General features: G+C 35.6%; 1 protein-coding gene across 1 annotated transcript in view; it reads right to left on the bottom strand.

Annotated features, from left to right (window-relative positions):
* LOC128648454 (uncharacterized) overlaps positions 1-14,673 on the bottom strand; it is a 35,887-nt gene extending 21,214 nt beyond the window's left edge. The window contains exons 1-2 of the mRNA XM_053701124.1: positions 14,531-14,673; positions 2,127-2,348 (exon numbers count right to left, since the gene is read on the bottom strand). Of these exons, the coding sequence (XP_053557099.1) occupies positions 2,127-2,348; positions 14,531-14,626 (318 nt within the window). The 5' untranslated portion in view covers positions 14,627-14,673. The remainder of the gene's footprint in view (positions 1-2,126; positions 2,349-14,530) is intronic.
* Positions 14,674-19,681: the final 5,008 nt, after the last annotated feature.

The raw sequence follows: 19,681 nt of genomic DNA, 5'->3' as shown, positions 1-19,681 counted from the left end.
AAGAAAATACAACAATATTGCAGTTTACCATCATTATTTATTTTGCTGACTTTTGCTGTATTTCTGTAAATTGTCACTTATTTAGCCAAAGACATATTTTTTGTATGCAGATATTTTGTAGTGAAATACTGAATTAATAATATTAAATATGAATGTATAAATATTACTTTAATGTCTTTATATAATATTTCTTCTCCTTAAAGGGACAGTGAACACCTTGAGATTTTACTATAAAAGATTTATGTATGCAAAGTAAAACAACTTTGCTGTATATTTTCATTATTCATTTTACCTGCTTTCCATGTAATTTAGCTGTGAACACTGTGGAATTTCAAATTCATAGAACTTGAAAAGCACCATGTGGAGCTAACAAGGCTAATCCTGCTACATATCTTTCCATAATTGGTTTTATCTGATAACAACTGTAAAACAATGCACTTTATACTAACATTGTAGTTGTGGCTAGCCTTGTCTGTGGACTAAAGCTTTGATTGACTCCTTTAAATAAGGTAAATAGTGCGTGGCGTTGGGTTATTTAAAACAATTGCAATAAAAAAGATGCTAAATTGTTTTAAAAAATGTAGACTTGGCTGATACAGAACAGAAATAACTAAAAGGGATAGTAAACACCAAATATGTTATTGTTTAAAAAGATAGATAATCCCTTTATTTACCATTCCCCAGTTTTGCATAACCAACACTGTTCTAGAAATATACTTTTTACTTCTGTGATTACCTTGTATCTAAGCCTCTGCAGAATGCCCCCTTATCTCAGTTCTTTTGACAAACTTGCATTTCAGGCAATAAGTGCTGACTCAAATAACTCCACGTGCGTGAGCACAATGTTATTTATATGAAACACATGAACTAATGCCCTCTAGCGGTGAAAAACTGTCAAATGCATAAGAGGCGACTTTCAAGGGTTTAGAAATTAGCATATGAGCCTACCTAGGTTTAACTTTCAACTAAAATTATGACATTAAAAAAAATCGATGTGTTTATAAAGATGCAGTGGGCATAATAGTAAAAACAAAATTCTAGTTGTTATAAAAATGAATGCAACACATAATCAATCCAAAAGGGGTAAACACTAATAAAATACATGTAACTGGCTTGGGATAAACAGAAATTGATGTGTCATCTAATTTAATGTTAACTTAAATATTGAAATAATATTTATAGAGTCCATAAAGGATTGTGTGTTGCCATGCTGTAATCTAGTTCATTCTCTGCTGAGTTATAAATGGGTCACTAGAGCGTGCAACCAATTACTGTGTGGTGTATAGCAGTGTAAGTCTGGAGTCTGCACTTCCACTTATAACAGGAATTGGAACAGCCACTATTTGCTGAATTAAATAAAAGGGAAAGGTGACAAAATAAATCATGAAAGTACATTGTTTTATATATTTTTTACAAAAACAAAATTAAAGGGACAGTCAAGTCCCAAAAAAATGTTCATGATTTAAATAGGGCATGTAATTTTAAACAACTTTCCAATTTACTTTTATCACCAATTTTTCTTTGTTCTCTTGGTATTCTTAATTGAATGCTAATTTCTTAGACCTTGAAGGCTGCCTCTAATCTGAAAGCATTTTGACAGTTTTTCACCACTAGAGGGCGTTAGTTCATGTGTTTCATATAGATAAAATTGATGACCTAACGCACGTGAAGCTCCTAGGAGTGAGCACTGATTGGCTAAAATGCAAGTCTGTCAAAAGAACTGAAATAAGGGGGCAGTTTGCAGAGGCTTAGATACAAGGTAATTACAGAGGTAAAACATGTATTATTATAACTGTGTTGGCTATGCAAAACTGGGGAATGGGTAATAAAAGTATTATCTATCTTTTTAAACAATAAAAATTTTGGTGTTGACTGTCCATTTAAATATCTTATAGTACATGCTCAGGCTATTTAATGTCCTTTAAGGAATAACGCAACCCCTCTAGACAGAAGAAGCATTTTACTGGCTAATTAGTGCCCCAGTCACATTCAGCTATTCACAGTTGTTATAAACTATATTCCCTTTAATGATACAATTATCTGATGTTCATAATAATGTAATAATGGACGTAACTTATTTTACATGATGATGCTACCAGTAAGGGGATTGTTACTATTACTCTTACCTTAGATTTACCAAGATGAGTCATGAAACTGTACTGAGTATTTTTTATGTCCTGTGATGGGCTTTTCTCAGCATCAGGATTCATTGTGTCTTTACTAGTATCTGTATTGAAATGCCCCAAATAAACAAGGGAAAGAATCAGCACTCCAATGGCAGTGGTAATCAGGCATGCCAGAAAGCACACTAGAAATATCCTCAGCAGAGAACAAGAACCTTTTTTATCCTGAAAAACAAAGAAGTGTGTATACAACATATGTCTGATGTAATATATAACTTCTTAAATACATATAATATATAACTTCCTACATAAATATAATATATAGCTTCCTACATAAATATAATATATAGCTTCCTACATAAATATAATATATAGCTTCCTACATAAATATAATATACAGCTTCCTACATAAATATAATATATAGCTTTCTACATAAATATAATATATAGCTTCCTACATAAATATAATATATAGCTTCCTACATAAATATAATATATAGCTTCCTACATAAATATAATATATAGCTTCCTACATAAATATAATATATAGCTTCCTACATAAATATAATATATAGCTTCCTACATAAATATAATATATAGCTTCCTACATAAATATAATATGTAACTTCCTACATAAATATAATATATAGCTTCCTACATAAATATAATATATAGCTTCCTACATAAATATAATATACAGCTTCCTACATAAATATAATATATAACTTCCTACATAAATATAATATATAGCTTCCTACATAAATATAATATATAGCTTCCTACATAAATATAATATATAGCTTCCTACATAAATATAATATATAACTTCCTATATAAATATAATATATAGCTTCCTACATAAATATAATATATAACTTCCTACATAAATATAATATATAACTTCCTACATAAATATAATATATAGCTTCCTACATAAATATAATATATATAGCTTCCTACATAAATATAATATATAACTTCCTACATAAATATAATATGTAACTTCCTACATAAATATAATATATAACTTCCTACATAAATATAATATATAGCTGCCTACATAAATATAATATATAACTTCCTATATACTGGTAAATTAGACATGCGCGGTTCGATTTGTTCCGAAACGAAATTCGGACGAATTTGTGAAATTCAGAGATTCGGATCGAATTTCAGAATTACGGTAGTACCGAATCTACCGAATAAATCCGAATTAGTTCGGATTTATTCGGTAAATTTGGATGGCCATGGATTACACTAGTATTGTACAGTATATTAGGTTATATCACTCTGCTATGGGTTACAGCTAATATACAGTACATAATACTAGTCTAATACACAACACATCCCACCTAACACATACCGAAATTCCGAATTTCCGAACCGAATCCAGCCGAATTTATTCGAATCTGAATGAATCCGAAACAAATCCGAAACGAATTCATTCAAATTTTTCGGAATTCGAATCGTTCCGAACCGAAATTCGAAAAAATCTGAATCGATCCGAAGCGAAACAAATTTTCCGATCATGCACAAGTCTAATATAAATATAATAAATAGCTTTTTACATAAATATAATATATAACTTCCTATATAAATATAATAAATAGCTTCCTACATAAATATAAAATGTAACTTCTTATATAAATATAATATATAGCTTCCTTCATAAATATAATATGTAACTTCTTATATAAATATAATATATAGCTTCCTACATAAATATAATATATAGCTTCCTACATAAATATAATATATAACTTCCTACATAAATATAATATATAACTTTCTACATAAATATAATATATAGCTTCCTACATAAATATTATATATAACTTCCTACATAAATATAATATAAAACTTCCTACATAAATATAATATATAGCTTCCTACATAAATATAATATGTAACTTCCTACATAAATATAATATATAGCTTCCTACATAAATATAATATACTAGTCCTAAAGCCCGTTCACACGGGCCATTTTTTGCAGTACAGTGGTCCCACCCCTGGCGTTCTCTCCCTCCCACTCTCTTTTGCTTTCTCTCTCTCCCCCCTCTCTTTTGCACTCTCTCCCCCTCTCTCTCTCCATCTCCCCCTCTCTCTCTCTCTCGCTCCCCTCTCTCTCTCCCCCCTCTCTCTCTCTCTTTCTCTCTCTCCCCCCTTTCTCTCTCTCTCTCCCCTCTCTCTCTCTCCCCTCTCTCTATCTCACCCCTCTCTCTCTCCCCCCTCTCTCTCTCTCTTTCTCTCTCTCTCCCCCCTTTCTCTCTCTCTCCCCCCTCTCTCTCTCTCCCCTCTCTCTATCTCACCCCTCTCTCTCTCTCTCTCTCTCTCTCTCCCCTCTCTCTATCTCCCCTCTATCTCTCTCTCTCTCCCCCCTCTCTCTCTCTCGCCTCTCTCTTTCTCTCTCCCCTCTCTCTGTCTCTCTCTCTCTCCCCTCTATCTCTCTCTCTCTCCCCTCTCTCTCTCTCTCTCTCTCTCTCCCCCCCTCTCTCTCTCTCCCCCCTCTCTCTCTCTCTCCCCTCTCTCTCACCTCTCTCTCTCCCCTCTCTCTCTCTCCCCCTCTCTCCCTCCCCTCTCTCCCTCCCTCTCTCCCCCCCCTCTCCCCTCTCTCCCCCTCTCTCTCTCTCTCTCTCTCTCTCTCTCTCTCCCCCTCTCTTTCTCTCTCCCCCTCTCTCTCTCTCTCTCCCCCCTCTCTCTCTCTCTCTCTCTCTCCCCTCTCTCTCTCTCCCCCCCTCTCTCTCTCTCCCCTCTCTCTCTCCCCCCTCTATCTCTCTCCCCTCTCTCTCTCTTCTCTCTCTCTTTCTCCCCCCTCTCTCTCTCTCTCTCTCTCCCCCCTCTGTCTCTCCTCTCTCTCTCTTGCCCCTCTATCTCTCCCCCCCTCTCTCTCTCCCCCCTCTCTCTCCCCTCTCTCTCTCTCCCCCCTCTCTCTCCCCTCTCTCTCTCTCCCCCCTCTCTCTCCCCTCTCTCTGTGTCTCTCCTCTCTCTCTATCTCTCTCCCCTCTCTCTCTCCCCTCCCCCCCTCTCTCTCTCTCTCTCCCCCTCTCTCTCTCTCATTCTCTCTCTCCTCTCTCTCTCTCTCTCTCTCCCTCTCCCCCCTCTCTCTCTGTCTCTCTCTCTCCCTCTCCCCCCTCTCTCTTTCCCCTCTCTCTCTCCCCCTTTAACTCCCCCCTCTTTCTCCCCCTCTCTCTCCCCCCCCTCTCTCTCTCCCCACATCTCCCCCCCTCTCTCCACATCTCCCCCCTCTCCCCACATCTCTCCTCATCTCCCCCCTCTCTCCACATCTCCCCCCTCTCTCCACATCTCCCCACATCTCTCCCCTTTCTCCACATCTCCCCCCTCTCTCCACATCTCCCCACATCTCTCCCCTTTCTCCTCATCTCCCCCCTCTCTCCACATCTCCCCCCCTCTCTCCACATCTCCCCCCTCTCTCCACATCTCCCCACATCTCCCCCTCCCTCACTCCACATCTCCCCCCTCTCCCCACATCTCTCCCCTCTCTCCACATCTCCCCCCTCTCTCTACATCTCCCCCCTCTCTCCACATCTCCCCACATCTCTCCACATCTCTCCCCTCTCTCCCCTTTCTCCACATCTCCCCCCTCTCTCCACATCTCCCCCCTCTCTCCACATCTCCCCCCTCTCTCCACATTATGGTGTTTGTTGTGATATTATAATATATAATGCTTTCTTCCTAGTTTGTGCTCTGACTTGTAAATGTATATAATTGTTGCAAAGAAGCAGGGGAGGGGACAGTGTTGTTGAAGTGAGGAACCAGGAAATAAAGTGTGTAGTTAGTTGCTGTATAAATGGACTCTGTGTCAGATATATTTCTAAACCACCTGGATTTACAAACACTACATTTTGGCGACGAGGATTATGTTTGAACCCTATTGCTTTGTCTCAGCAAACAGTGAGTAACCTGCTGCAATACACACACAAGAATGGCTGCATTTAATGAATACAACTTCCCTGTGTTTGATTCTGATGCAGAACTAAGCTCAGTAGGCCCAAGATGGCTAAAATGGATTCAGAGATTTGAAAATTATCTTATTGCTTTGGATGTTACTGATGCAAACAGAAAAAAGGCTTTACTGCTTCATTTAGCTGGAGAAAAAGTGTATGACATTTATGATACCTTGTCTGCAACCACTGACTCATACAATGATGTTAAAGATAAACTGACAACATATTTTCTCCCTAAAAAGAACACTCAGTATGAAATATACACATTCAGACAGGCAACACAACAGGGTGATGAACCTTTAGATGCATTTCAAACCAGGTTACGTTTACTAGCAAAGAATTGTGAGTTTTCTAATGTTGAAAATGAGATTAAAGCACAGATAATACAAAGCTGTACTTCTTCAAAACTTAGGAAATATGCACTGAGACAATCTGAACTATCTTTAAAAGATTTGCTTGATTATGGCAGAACATTAGAAATTGCTGACAGGCAAGCTGCAAGCATAGAAAATAGATCTACTGAAGATCAGTTTATTACAAATAGAGTTCAAAAAGACAGTTCAACAGTACAGCCCACAAAAAAGAAACAGATCTCATGTGTGTTATGCAGGAACTGTGGGTGGGGGTTTCTATCCACATAATGGGACTTGTCCTGCAAGGAATAAGCAATGCAGGGCATGTGGGAAATTTAATCACTTTGCAAAGCAATGTAGAACAAAACTGTATCAAATACCTCAATCACATACTGAGCCACATACATCAGAACAGTGGAAAGTAAATCTAGTCAGATCTCCTGATCAAAAAGGACAATATTCAAACAATGATGACAAATATGTATTTGTAGTAAACAACATGTGTAACCTAACTCAGCCACAAGTTGATGTACTCATTAATGACACTAAAATCACTGCATTGATTGATTCAGGATCTGCTGTCAATTTAGTGGGTGAACAAACATTTCACATGTTAAAACCACAACCACAGTTATTACAGAGTAAAATAAATATATATGCATATGGATCAACTAAACCCCTTAATGTCATTGGTAAATTTACAGCCACATGTGCATTTAAACACAACAAAACAGCAACTATGTTTTATGTTGTAAAGGGTCAAAATTCTTCTCTTCTGAGTTTTGAAACTTCATCCAGTTTGGGACTTATAAAGCTTATGAATGCAATTTCACCTAGAAAGGACACAGGATCTGTAGCAGATCGGTTAGTACAGCAGTATTCCCATTTGTTTAATGGCATTGGTAAATTGAAAGATTTTCAAGTACAGCTGCATATTAATCCACATATAAAACCTGTAATACAACCACATAGAAGAATTCCATTTCATCTAAGGCACAAGGTTGATGCTGAACTCAGGAACCTTGAAACACAAGGAATCATCGAAAGAGTGCAGGGGCCAACTCCATGGGTCTCCCCAATAGTATCAATGCCAAAACCCAAAGACCCAAATAGTGTAAGAATTTGCATAGACATGAGGCAAGCCAACACTGCCATTATCAGGGAGCGCCACGTTACTCCAACATTAGATGATATAATTCATGATCTCAACCAGGCAAAAGTTTTCTCCAAACTTGATTTAAAATCAGGCTATCATCAACTGGAATTGGATCCAACAAGTAGATATATAACTACATTCTCAACACACACAGGATTGTGGAGATACAAGCGCCTAAGTTTTGGTGTTTCTTCTGCTGCTGAAGTATTTCAAAATGCAATACAGCAAACATTATCTGGAATTCCAGGAGTTAAAAGCTTCAGCGATGATATCATTGTGTTTGGAGCTACTCAAGAGGACCATGATAAAAATCTCACAGCAGTTTTTGAGCGACTTCATGAGAAAGGACTTACCTTAAATTGTAGTAAGTGTGAATTTAACAAAACTAAACTAGAATTTTATGGATTTGTTTTTTTCAGCTGAAGGCATATCAGCAGACCCAAAGAAAGTGGAAGCAATTCAGAATGCAAATCCTCCAATAGACGCCAGTGAAGTCAGAAGTTTCCTAGGGATGGTAAACTACTGTTCTCGATTTATCCCTAATTTCTCTACTATTGCCACACCTTTAAGAGAGTTAACAAAGAAAAGTGTGCCATGGCGTTGGACTGAAACTGAACAACAAGCTTTTCAACAACTGAAACAGAGTTTGACCAGTGACAAGACAATGTCCTATTTTAACCCTCAACATCAAACTATTCTGTTAGTAGATGCTAGCCCTGTTGGTTTAGTTGCTATTCTGGTGCAGAGAGACAAAGGCAAGGATTATATAATTGCTTATGGTAGCCGTTCTTTAAATGATGTGGAAAAACGTTATTCTCAAACAGAACGTGAAGCTCTGGCAATAGTTTGGAGTTGTGAATACTTTCATTTATATTTATATGGTTGTCCATTCACACTGATCACAGATCACAAGCCTTTACAGTTGATCTGGAATAATCCAAAATCCAAACCACCCGCTAGAATAGAAAGATGGGGTTTAAGACTACAACCATATAATTTTACTGTGGTTTACAAATCTGGAAAAGAGAACCCAGCAGACTATATGTCTCGACATCCTATATCAACAGATTCATTCACAAGTTCACCAAGTTCCATGGATGCAGAGGAATATATAAATTTTGTTACTAATCATGCTATACCTAAAGCATTGAGTTTAGAAGAAATACAACAGGCAACATTAGCTGATCCTATACTGCAAAAACTCGCTGTATTAGTTCGGAATGGAAAATGGTACACAGCTGATTCTGACAAAATACATGGAAAAGAGTTGAAGTCATTTGCAAGATTTAGCAAAGAACTCTCAGTGAATAATGACAACAGTATTATCTTGCGAGGTAATCGACTAGTCATTCCGACATGTTTACAACAGCAAGTATTATCCTTAGCACATGAAGGTCACCAAGGAATAGTTAAAATGAAAAGTTTATTGCGAGAAAAAGTGTGCTTTCCATCAATAGATCAACAAGCAGAAAAGTTGGTGAGAAATTGTATTGTGTGTCAAGCCACAACTCCAGGAGCTCACAAAGAACCTTTAAAAATGTCTGCATTGCCTGAAGCACCATGGTGTAATGTGAGTATAGATTTTTATGGTCCATTACCTACTAGAGATTATTTGATGGTGATTATAGACGAATATTCAAGATACCCGGTAGTAGAAGTTATCAGCTCAACATCTTCAGTCACTGTTATTCCGGTTTTAGACAAAGTTTTCTCTTTATTGGGAATTCCTAAAATTGTTAAAACAGATAACGGTCCCCCATTTAACAGTACTCAGTTTAATAAATTTGCTTCATATCTTGGATTTAAACATAGGCGAATTACTCCTTTGTGGCCACAAGCTAATGCAGAAGCTGAAAGATTCATGCGTTCTATGGGGAAATTTCTAAGGGCAACTACAGCGCAAGGTAGACCATGGAAACAAAATTTATACTCTTTTCTGAGAGACTATCGATCAACTCCCCATTGTACTACTGGCAGATCACCTGCAGAGCTGTTATTCAATCGCAAACTTCGGATCAAAATTCCGGATATAAATGATTCGCTAACAGAGACACTCAACAAGGACTTAATACAAAAAGACAGTCATGCCAAAGCCAAGATGAAAGCTTATGCGGATAAATATTATCATACCAAATCTGCTCCTTTTGCTGTTGGAGACAGAGTCCTGTGTAGGCAAGATAGACGACACAAGTTGGATACTTTATATGATGTCATCCCATATACAGTTACAAGAATTCAAGGATCAATGATCACTGCAGTAAGAAATGGACATACAATAACTCGGAACTCTTCTTTCTTCAAGAAACTACACAAAGAACAGGACACTGAAGTATCTGATGCAGAAGATGATGATTCTGATATACCCAAATTATTTCATGAACATGATGATAATATGAATAACTCAGAGAGCAGTGAGGGGGAAGAAAACATAGCATATGATCAGTCCTTAGATACTAATCGAAAATACCCTCTCAGAGAAAATAGAAGACCTCCTGAATACCTTAAAAACTATGAAAAATAATGTGTTTTCATGTAATGTATTATGTCATCATGCAACTCTTTTATGTGAAATATAGTTGGTCTTATTTCTAGATATTAAGCATAGTATATATATATAGTTATATTTATGTTTAGTTTATTTGTTATGTTTCTAATCTAAAGTAAGGGAGAGATATGGTGTTTGTTGTGATATTATAATATATAATGCTTTCTTCCTAGTTTGTGCTCTGACTTGTAAATGTATATAATTGTTGCAAAGAAGCAGGGGCGGGGACAGTGTTGTTGAAGTGAGGAACCAGGAAATAAAGTGTGCTGTATAAATGGACTCTGTGTCAGATATATTTCTAAACCACCTGAATTTACAAACACTACACACATCTCCCCACATCTCCCCCTCCCTCACTCCACATCTCCCCCCTCTCTCCACATCTCTCTCCACATCTCCCCACATCTCTCCACATCTCTCCCCTCTCTCCACATCTCCCCACATCTCTCCACATCTCCCCCCTCTCTCCACATCTCCCCCCTCACTCCACATCTCCCACATCTCCCCACATCTCTCCACATCTCCCCCCTCACTCCACATCTCCCCCCTCACTCCACATCTCCCCCCCTACTCCACATCTCCCCCCCTACTCCACATCTCCCCCCCTCTCCCCACATCCCTCCACCCTCTCTTGAGCTGTTTGAGCTCTCTTCACGGGCCTTCACGCTAGGCTCCGCCCCCTTCACGGGCCTTTGCGTTAGGCCCCACCCCCTTCACGCTCGGCCACGCCCACTTTTGCTCGGCGCAGTCGGCAGAACAGGTAGGGACTTAGGCCAGTGTGTTTGGCCTTTTATAGTATAGGATAGCTTCCTACATAAATATAATATGTAACTTCCTACATAAATATAATATACAGCTTCCTACATAAATATAATATATAGCTTCCTACATAAATATAATATGTAACTTCCTACATAAATATAATATATAGCTTCCTACATAAATACTGTATAATATATAACTTCCTACATAAATATGATATATAGCTTCCTACATAAATATAATATATAACTTCCTACATAAATATAATATGTAACTTCCTACATAAATATAATATGTAACTTCCTACATAAATATAATATGTAACTTCCTACATAAATATAATATGTAACTTCCTACATAAATATAATATATAACTTCCTACATAAATATAATATGTAACTTCCTACATAAATATAATATGTAACTTCCTACATAAATATAATATGTAACTTCCTACATAAATATAATATGTAACTTCCTACATAAATATAATATATAGCTTCCTACATAAATACTGTATAATATATAACTTCCTACATAAATATGATATATAGCTTCCTACATAAATATAATATATAGCTTCCTACATAAATATGATATATAGCTTCCTACATAAATATAATATATAACTTCCTACATAAATATAATATGTAACTTCCTACATAAATATAATATGTAACTTCCTACATAAATATAATATATAGCTTCCTACATAAAATGTGATGTTTGTTGTAATACTGTATATACTCAGAGGTAAATTTGAAACTACAACCTACACCCCTATGTGTTTTTACATTAGCAGTTACAACACAACTAATTTGTGCACTCTTCTGTTGAGGCAAAAAATAAAATAAAATTTCCAAAATATAAAATAATTTTAAAGTAAACAAGACAATTTTGAATATTATTGTATTAAAGTATTTAGCGAGATAAGTATTCGTAATTTTTACCCAAATCATTCAATATCTAGAGGGTTATGTGACCTATCAATTAAAGAAATGAGGCTCTGATCCTTATAATTGTACATTGGCTTCTTTTTCAAGAGGGTGGTCTCCTTAACATATTCATTTCATCTCAATGTTTTGTCTAATAGATTAAATATTTACCATTTTTATCCACCATAAGATATATAGACAATAATTCTAACTTTCTTTTTAGGGAGCAATATCTTATCTCTTTCATTAGGGTTGTCATAGATTTTTTTAAATTTTATTATGCTGACACACAATATTAGCAACCCCCCTCATTATTTTGCTAGACCTGGAATATGATGGATTAAGACATTGACATCTTTACATTAATCATGTTATATGATCGCTCATTTGAAAGTGGTTTTCTTACAATATTTTGTGCTGAAATATATCCACAATTTCAGAGGTATCCTGCTTTTATTATTACTTCAACCTATGTTAGAAAACTATTTTCATCCTAACCAAGTGATCGCAAGAGGGCCTCTTGACTCTTTGACAGAAAAGACTTCTCTTTTTTAAATATGAAATGTCTCTTTAAGTTACATGAGCGCTGAGATAAAGGCTTTTTGACTAACTTGTTGCAGGGTCAGTAATTTGCGAAAACGAGACTATAACGTAAAAATGAAAGATTCAGGATTTAGCTAGAGCATGCAAAACTTTCCAACTTTCTACAATTATCAAATTGGCTTTGTTCTCTTGGTATCCTTTGATGTGTAAACCTAGGATCTTAGAAGCGTGCATGTGTCATTAGATTTCTATGGCAGCAGTGTTTGCAATTATGTATAACATTGCTGTACACATTGTTGCAAATAATGCTGTCAGGTGGCCAAAGATACAAGCACACTCCTGTGCTCGACTAGGATTACTTTTTTAACAACGTATACCAAGAGCGTAAAGCGAATTTGATAACATATATAAATTGGGAGTTTTCTGAAAATATTTATTTAGAAAGATACTGAATTTGTAGCTTTTAACGACTTGAAATTACATATATTAAATTGGTATAGAATATATTTTAGATAGATACAGATTGATTGATTGATTGATAGACAGACAGACAGACAGACAGATTGATAGATAGATAGAAATATTGATTGATAGATAGATGATAGATAAATAGATAGATAGATAGATAGATATAGAAAGATAGATAGATGATAGATAAATAGATAGATAGATAGATAGATAGATATAGATAGATAGATAGATAGATTGAGAGATAGATTGAGATATATATAGATTAATAGAAATATTGATTGATAAATAGAAAATAGATAGATAGAAGATGATAAATAGATAGATAGATATAGAAAGATAGATTGATGATAGATAGATAGATAGATAGATAGATAGATTAAGAGATAGATAGATAGATAGATTGATAGAAATATTGATTGATAGATAGATAGATAATAGATAAATAGATAGATAGATAGATATAGATAGATAGATAGATAGATAGATAGATAGATAGATAGATAGATAGATTGATAGATAGATTGATAGATAGATATAGAAAGAAAGATAGATGATATATAGATAGATAGATAAATAGATAGATAGATAGATAGATAGGTTGAGAAATAGATAGATTGATAGATAGATTGATAGAAATATTGATTGATAGATAGATAGATAAATAGATAGATAGATATAGAAAGATAGATAGATGATAGATAGATTGAGAGATAGATAGATAGATATAGAAAGATATATAGATAGATGATAGATAGATAGATAGATAGATAGATGATAAATAGATAGATTGAGATAGATAGATTGATAGATAGAGAGATAGATAGATAAATAGATAGATAGATAGATAGATAGATTGATTGATTGAGAGATAGATTGAGAGATAGATTTAGAGATAGATAGATTGATTAATTGAGAGAGATACAGATGGATAGATAGATAGATAGATAGATAGATTGATAGAAATATTGATTGATAGATAGATAGATAAATAGATAGATAGATATAGAAAGATAGATAGATGATAGATAGATTGAGAGATAGATAGATATAGATAGATAGATAGATAGATGATAGATAGATAGATAGATAGATACATAGATAGATAGATAGATAGATAGATAGATAGAGAGAGAGAGATAGATAGATTGATTGATTGAGAGATTGATTGAGAGATAGATAGATTTAGAGATAGATAGATAAATAGATAGATAGATAGATAGATAGATAGATGATATATTGATTGAGCGATAGATAGATTTAGAGATAGATTGATTAATTGAGAGAGATACAGATAGATAGATAGATTGATTGATTGATTGATTGAGTTAGAGATCGATAGATAGATAGATAGATAGATAGATAGATAGATAGATAGATAGATAGAGAGATAGATAGATAGATTTAGAGATAGATAGATAGATTAATTGAGAGAGATATAGATTTGAAATGTATGCAGTTATTTTTTTTATTGATAAAAATTATGTTGTGGTTGGTAGTTTAATGCAGTAACAAGTAAAATGTGATATGGTAAAATGTTTTTGAATTCTACAGCAAAATATTTTTTTTATGAATAAGAACATTTTATGAATACATAAAGCAGAAATTGAATTTTAAAATATAATAATAATAATAATATAATAATAAAACTTAACAATAAAATAATGATTTTCATACCTGTACAAATGAATGATGACATTTTTTATTCTGAAATTTTTGTGAGGAGGAATTTGCTATCCCATCTTCCTGCATCTCAAATCCGCCGTTATCCATTGTTAGAATGGCTGAATAGAGTTATTAAACTAAAGTTTTTAAAGAGTTCTCAGTATCAGGTCTGCTAACATCTGAGGTTGTTTGTCCATTTTTATACTTGTTCCTCAAGGAAACAGATTTTTTTTTTTATCATAAGAATGTTTGAAGGAGCCAATGACAAAAAAAATGAATTTGCTATGGGGGAATTTTTTTCTCTTGGTGTTCCTCAATAAATATATAAATATAGTCTGAGTCATGTTTACTTGGTCATAAAAAATATAGCCACAGGAAAATGTCTTAGATATATTGATTTCCCAATTGATGTACTTATTACAAAAGATTAACTAGAATTGATTGAATCACACATTATTCTTATGTAGTTTGAGTCATTGATTAATGTAATTTGAGACACAATAAAAGAATAATAAGTATACAAAAATATATATAATAAAAAGTACTTTCTGGCAGCTTCATTTTCTTGGTATTCATTGTTAAAGAAGCAAAAATGCACTACTGGGAGCTAGCTGATCTAGTGAGCCAGTGACAAGAGGCATATATGTGTAGGCAACAAATGGTACCAAGATAACTAAGAGAATTAGATAATAGAAGTAAATTGAAAAGTTGTTTAAAATCACATACTCAGTCTTAATCACTTTGATTTTGCTGTCTCTTTAAGGATTATGGTTAATTGATACAATAAGATGCATAAACATAATTCATACTTAAAGGGACATAAAACAAGTTGGGGTAGAGACAAAATATAATAATATGTACTTTAATTACTTTACCTGCAAATTTATACTGCAGTGCCTCGCCATTAACCCTTTCTTTTTAGTTTCTGAATTGTAAAGCTCTAACTCCCCCACACATTTCCTTCTATGGCTGTATCTATATCTATTGTTGTTTTGGTAGAATGCAGAAGTGCATAGAGATTAACTGCTGGAGCGTGCTTAGAAGCTGTGAATTTAGTTGAAATACAATGCCTGTGTCTAAACACTAAGGGGGGGGGGGGGGTTGGCAGCTTAGCTTAATAATTCATTTTGCTTATTTTTGAAAATTATTTTAAAATACTTGCCAGCAATTTTCAAACAATTTTTTATGCAAACTATTTTTAATTAATTAGTCCTTTTAGGATATGCACAGATCTCAATCAGTTTTATGTCCCTTTAAAAAAAACATTATGTTCAAATTAAATATAATTATTCATACGCTTCATTATGTGTAATAGAAAAAATAGTAGTTTACTCTTTTATACTTTTCCTGCAATTTCACTCTATATGATAAAAGATCATTAATTTTGCTAACAAAATAAGAATTGTTTTACATACCAGGTATTAACCACTTGAAAAGGTCTCCTGTGTATATTTCTTGTGTGTCCTTTGCATGCAGAGTACATGTATGAATAATATAAGTAGACGTGTGCATCCGGGTTTTGTCACAAATGCAAATTGATATTACTTTCATTTCCATGAATATCCGAACAAATTTCCCCTGAAATTTAATGAAAATTTAAAAATACTGACCAAATTCATCAGTTTTTATTTGTTTCCTTTAAATTGCTAAAATATGTACCTTTTGCACGCTGGAGAGCTGCTCTAACCCGGTCTTCTTCACAGAGCCCCGACTATGCTAATTGGAGCTTAGCACTGCGGCTCCCAGAAGCCTCCTTACTTTTTACCTTTTGCTTTGGAACATTTACATTAATTTAATAAACACTAATGTAAATGTTCTTAGAATATTCTGTATTTGTTTTGTTTAAAATGAAATGAATGCCAAATAATGCAGCAGGAACAAAAGAAGAAGAGCGACAACGCTTGTAAAAGTAAATATTCTTTATTTCATCAGTTTAAAAGTTTCCATGGAGGAACCGTAGAAAAGCAAGAGAGCATAGCAAGGGTGGCTTACGCGTTTCTGTTGTGCGCCATATTCATAGCCTGTGGTGCTATGCTTGAGGCAAAAAACGCCCATCTTGCTTTTAGCCTGCTATTTGCGTTTTTTGTTTTAACCAATGATATGAGATTATTGCCTTTTTAAACTTTGTCTCAAGCATAGCACCACAGGCTATGAATACAGCACAGACGAAACGCGTAACCCACCCGTGCTATGCTCTCTTGCTTTTCTACGGATCCTCCATGGAAACTTTTAAACTGATGAAATAAAGAATATTTATTTTTTACAAGCACATCCGCTCTTTTTCTTTTGTTCCTGTTACAAAAAAAAGATTGCTTGCTGCATGGACTTACATTATAGAGCCTGTAGCTATCCACTCCTCCACTATCTCAACTAACGTGACATCAGGGATGACGGGACTATTCCTTGCCAGCTGATGGGACTGCCGTGAGGGTGAGAGACACCGATATTATCGGCTCTGCAGCACTTGTTTGTGTATTGATCTCTGCACCCTGGCTAAATGGGACCTGGTATAATTTATGTAGAGCAGGTCGTATACCCATTACAGTGGCAGTGTACTAGGAGGAGGCTTTTCAATGCATTGTTTTTTACTTGGAGCTGATATAGTATTATGTAAATAAGGTTTAAGTGGCTCTATATACAGTTATTTATTCACAGAAGTGGACTGCTTCAAATTAATTGGCACACGTCTCTCCACAAACCGTTCCTTTGTAATACCAAATAATGCAGCCAACTAATATTCAGGGACATTTGTCATGTCTGCACATGTTTAATATGAAGTCTCTTTAAATCTGATATTTAACTTGGTAAGAACATAGTTCTTTTTTTGCTTTTATTAATTTATTTTAATATCCATTAAAGTGATGTAAAGCTCATAAACGAATTCCCCATAAAGGTCTCAATTACAAGTGGAGCACAATTATTACTGTGAAAAAGCAAATGCAATCTCAAGGTTACAATATTTTGATTGCTAGAAACAGTATTACAAGTCATGCATAAATAAACAATTGCGTCCTCACTTGACCGAACTCACAGTAACTAATGTTCCCTATACATTTAATGATGAGCACAAAGTGGAAACACACAAATATTACAAGTCTGCAATCTAATTAAATTAGCTGAGCTTCCAGGGAGAGCAGCCCTCATTAGCTTATCTCTGTGCTTACAAAAAATTCTCATTTTTATTTCTCTCACTGTATATACAGTGATCCCAGTACTTTAAGAGAAATACGGAAAAATTAACATTTTTTTATCTCTCTGCCCACCTTGATTTTTTCTAAACGTTCTTGTTTAAAAAGCTTTTCTATACCAAGTGCTTAAAGGGATGGTCTACAATAGAATTTTTATTGTTTTAAAATATAGATAATCCCTTTATTACTCATTCCCCAGTTTTGCATAACCAACACAGTTATATTAATATACTTTTTACCTCTGCGATTACCTTGTTTCTAAACATCTTCTGACAGCCTCATAATCACATGACTTTTTATTTATTATCTATTGACTTGCATTTAGTACTGTGTTGGGAAAAATCTTAAATTACTCCTCGGGCGTGAACGCATTGTTATTTATATGGCCCACATGAACTAGCAGTCTCCTGTTGTGAAAAGCAAATACAAAAGCATGTGTTCAAGAGGCTGTCTATAAAGTCTTTGAAACAGGCAGAATGTAGAGGTTTAAATGTTATAAAGTGTATTAATATAACAATGTTGGTTGTGCAAATCTGGGGAATGGGTAGTAAAGGCGTTATCTATCTTTTTAAAAAATAAAAATTTTAGTGTAGACTGTCCCTTTAATATTGAAATTTACACTAAAGGTGAGGATACAGGGCTTCCGGTGGGCGGAGCTAGCGGCTGGCAGCAGGAGTGAAGAGCTCCGTGAATCTGCTTAACATATATAACATTTATTGCTGCCAGCCAGCTTATCCCACGGTATTGCCTCGCTGGGTTGCCCTCTAAGATACCCCAGCTGGCCGAAGTGGCATCGTGAAGGGCAGAAAGATCGCCCTTGCCCTGGAAGTCTAAGATAATTGTACCACGCGGCGCGCACAGAAGCGCAGGTCGGCGCCATCTTGTCGGAGCCCTCCCCGACTCCTCAGTGTTTTAGCTCAGTCGGAGCTCTTAGAAGTACACCGGCCTTCAGAACTGCTGCCGGGAGGAATGGGGGAGAAGTGGGGATATCGCAGAAGAATGGATTGACAGTTAACACCGCTGCACCCCAGGTTGTGTTATTCCGGTGCCCAGATAAAAGGTACCCCAAGAGACATTTTCCCCCCACACTCATGAGGGACTATTAACCACTTTGGTCAAGCATAGGAGTGTTATAATACACGCACAAGCACACTCGTTTCTCACATCAACCAGCTCAAGCTTATTACCTATATTTCAAGGCATAATCACATCTCCATTTTGAGACTCAAACCACTAACTGTTATATTCTCTCCAAGGCTACATCAGCTATCACTTCCTCCTGGTGCCCCTGTGATTGCTAAGGGGTGATTTACATTTATAAGTGCATATTCAGTGTCTGGACTCTGGGCAGCGCAATAACCTGTGCTCCAGCTATATTCTGAACTATCTGAGCATTTCAAATTTCGCAGCTGGTATAGCTCAATTTTTCAGGATCATAATTGGGATCCCCTAGCTGTGAGTGAGAGATCTGCTAGAAGGAGAGGGAAGCAACACAATCTACATAGCTGGTATAGCTAAATTTTTGTCACTTCACTTCTGCAGCCTGGGTTGTGATATCTGCAATTATCTTATTTGTGTTTATTTTTTCTTCTACCCTCCATTTCCCCTCCATCTATTCCACTTATTTGCCGCACTACACAGCACAACAACGCCACCTGGTGGCTTTTTCACAGCATTACAATATTTTCAGACTTTTCTGCACTTTGTTCTATGAAAGTGGACGAGTATTTTCATAGGCTGCCCTCGCCTTTAAGTAGCACTATGAGTCACCGATCAAAAAACCTGGAAAAAAGACAAAAGCCTCTATCAGAAACACAGGCCAACCCTCCATTTGCAGATGCTGAAGGCAGCTCCTCAGGAGACCATTCCTCGCTCCTGCAGGACCTCAAGGCTTTTTTTTTTACCAAAAATGGATAGCTTACAGACGGGTGTCGACACCTTGACCAGCGAAGTGCGGCTTTTCTCTGCCCGTATG

Source organism: Bombina bombina, chromosome 2, assembly GCF_027579735.1.
Source record: "Bombina bombina isolate aBomBom1 chromosome 2, aBomBom1.pri, whole genome shotgun sequence".
Taxonomy (NCBI): Eukaryota; Metazoa; Chordata; class Amphibia; order Anura; family Bombinatoridae; genus Bombina; species Bombina bombina.
The sequence above is the reverse complement of the archived record's forward strand: the minus strand, read 5'-3'. Positions and strand labels throughout refer to the sequence as shown.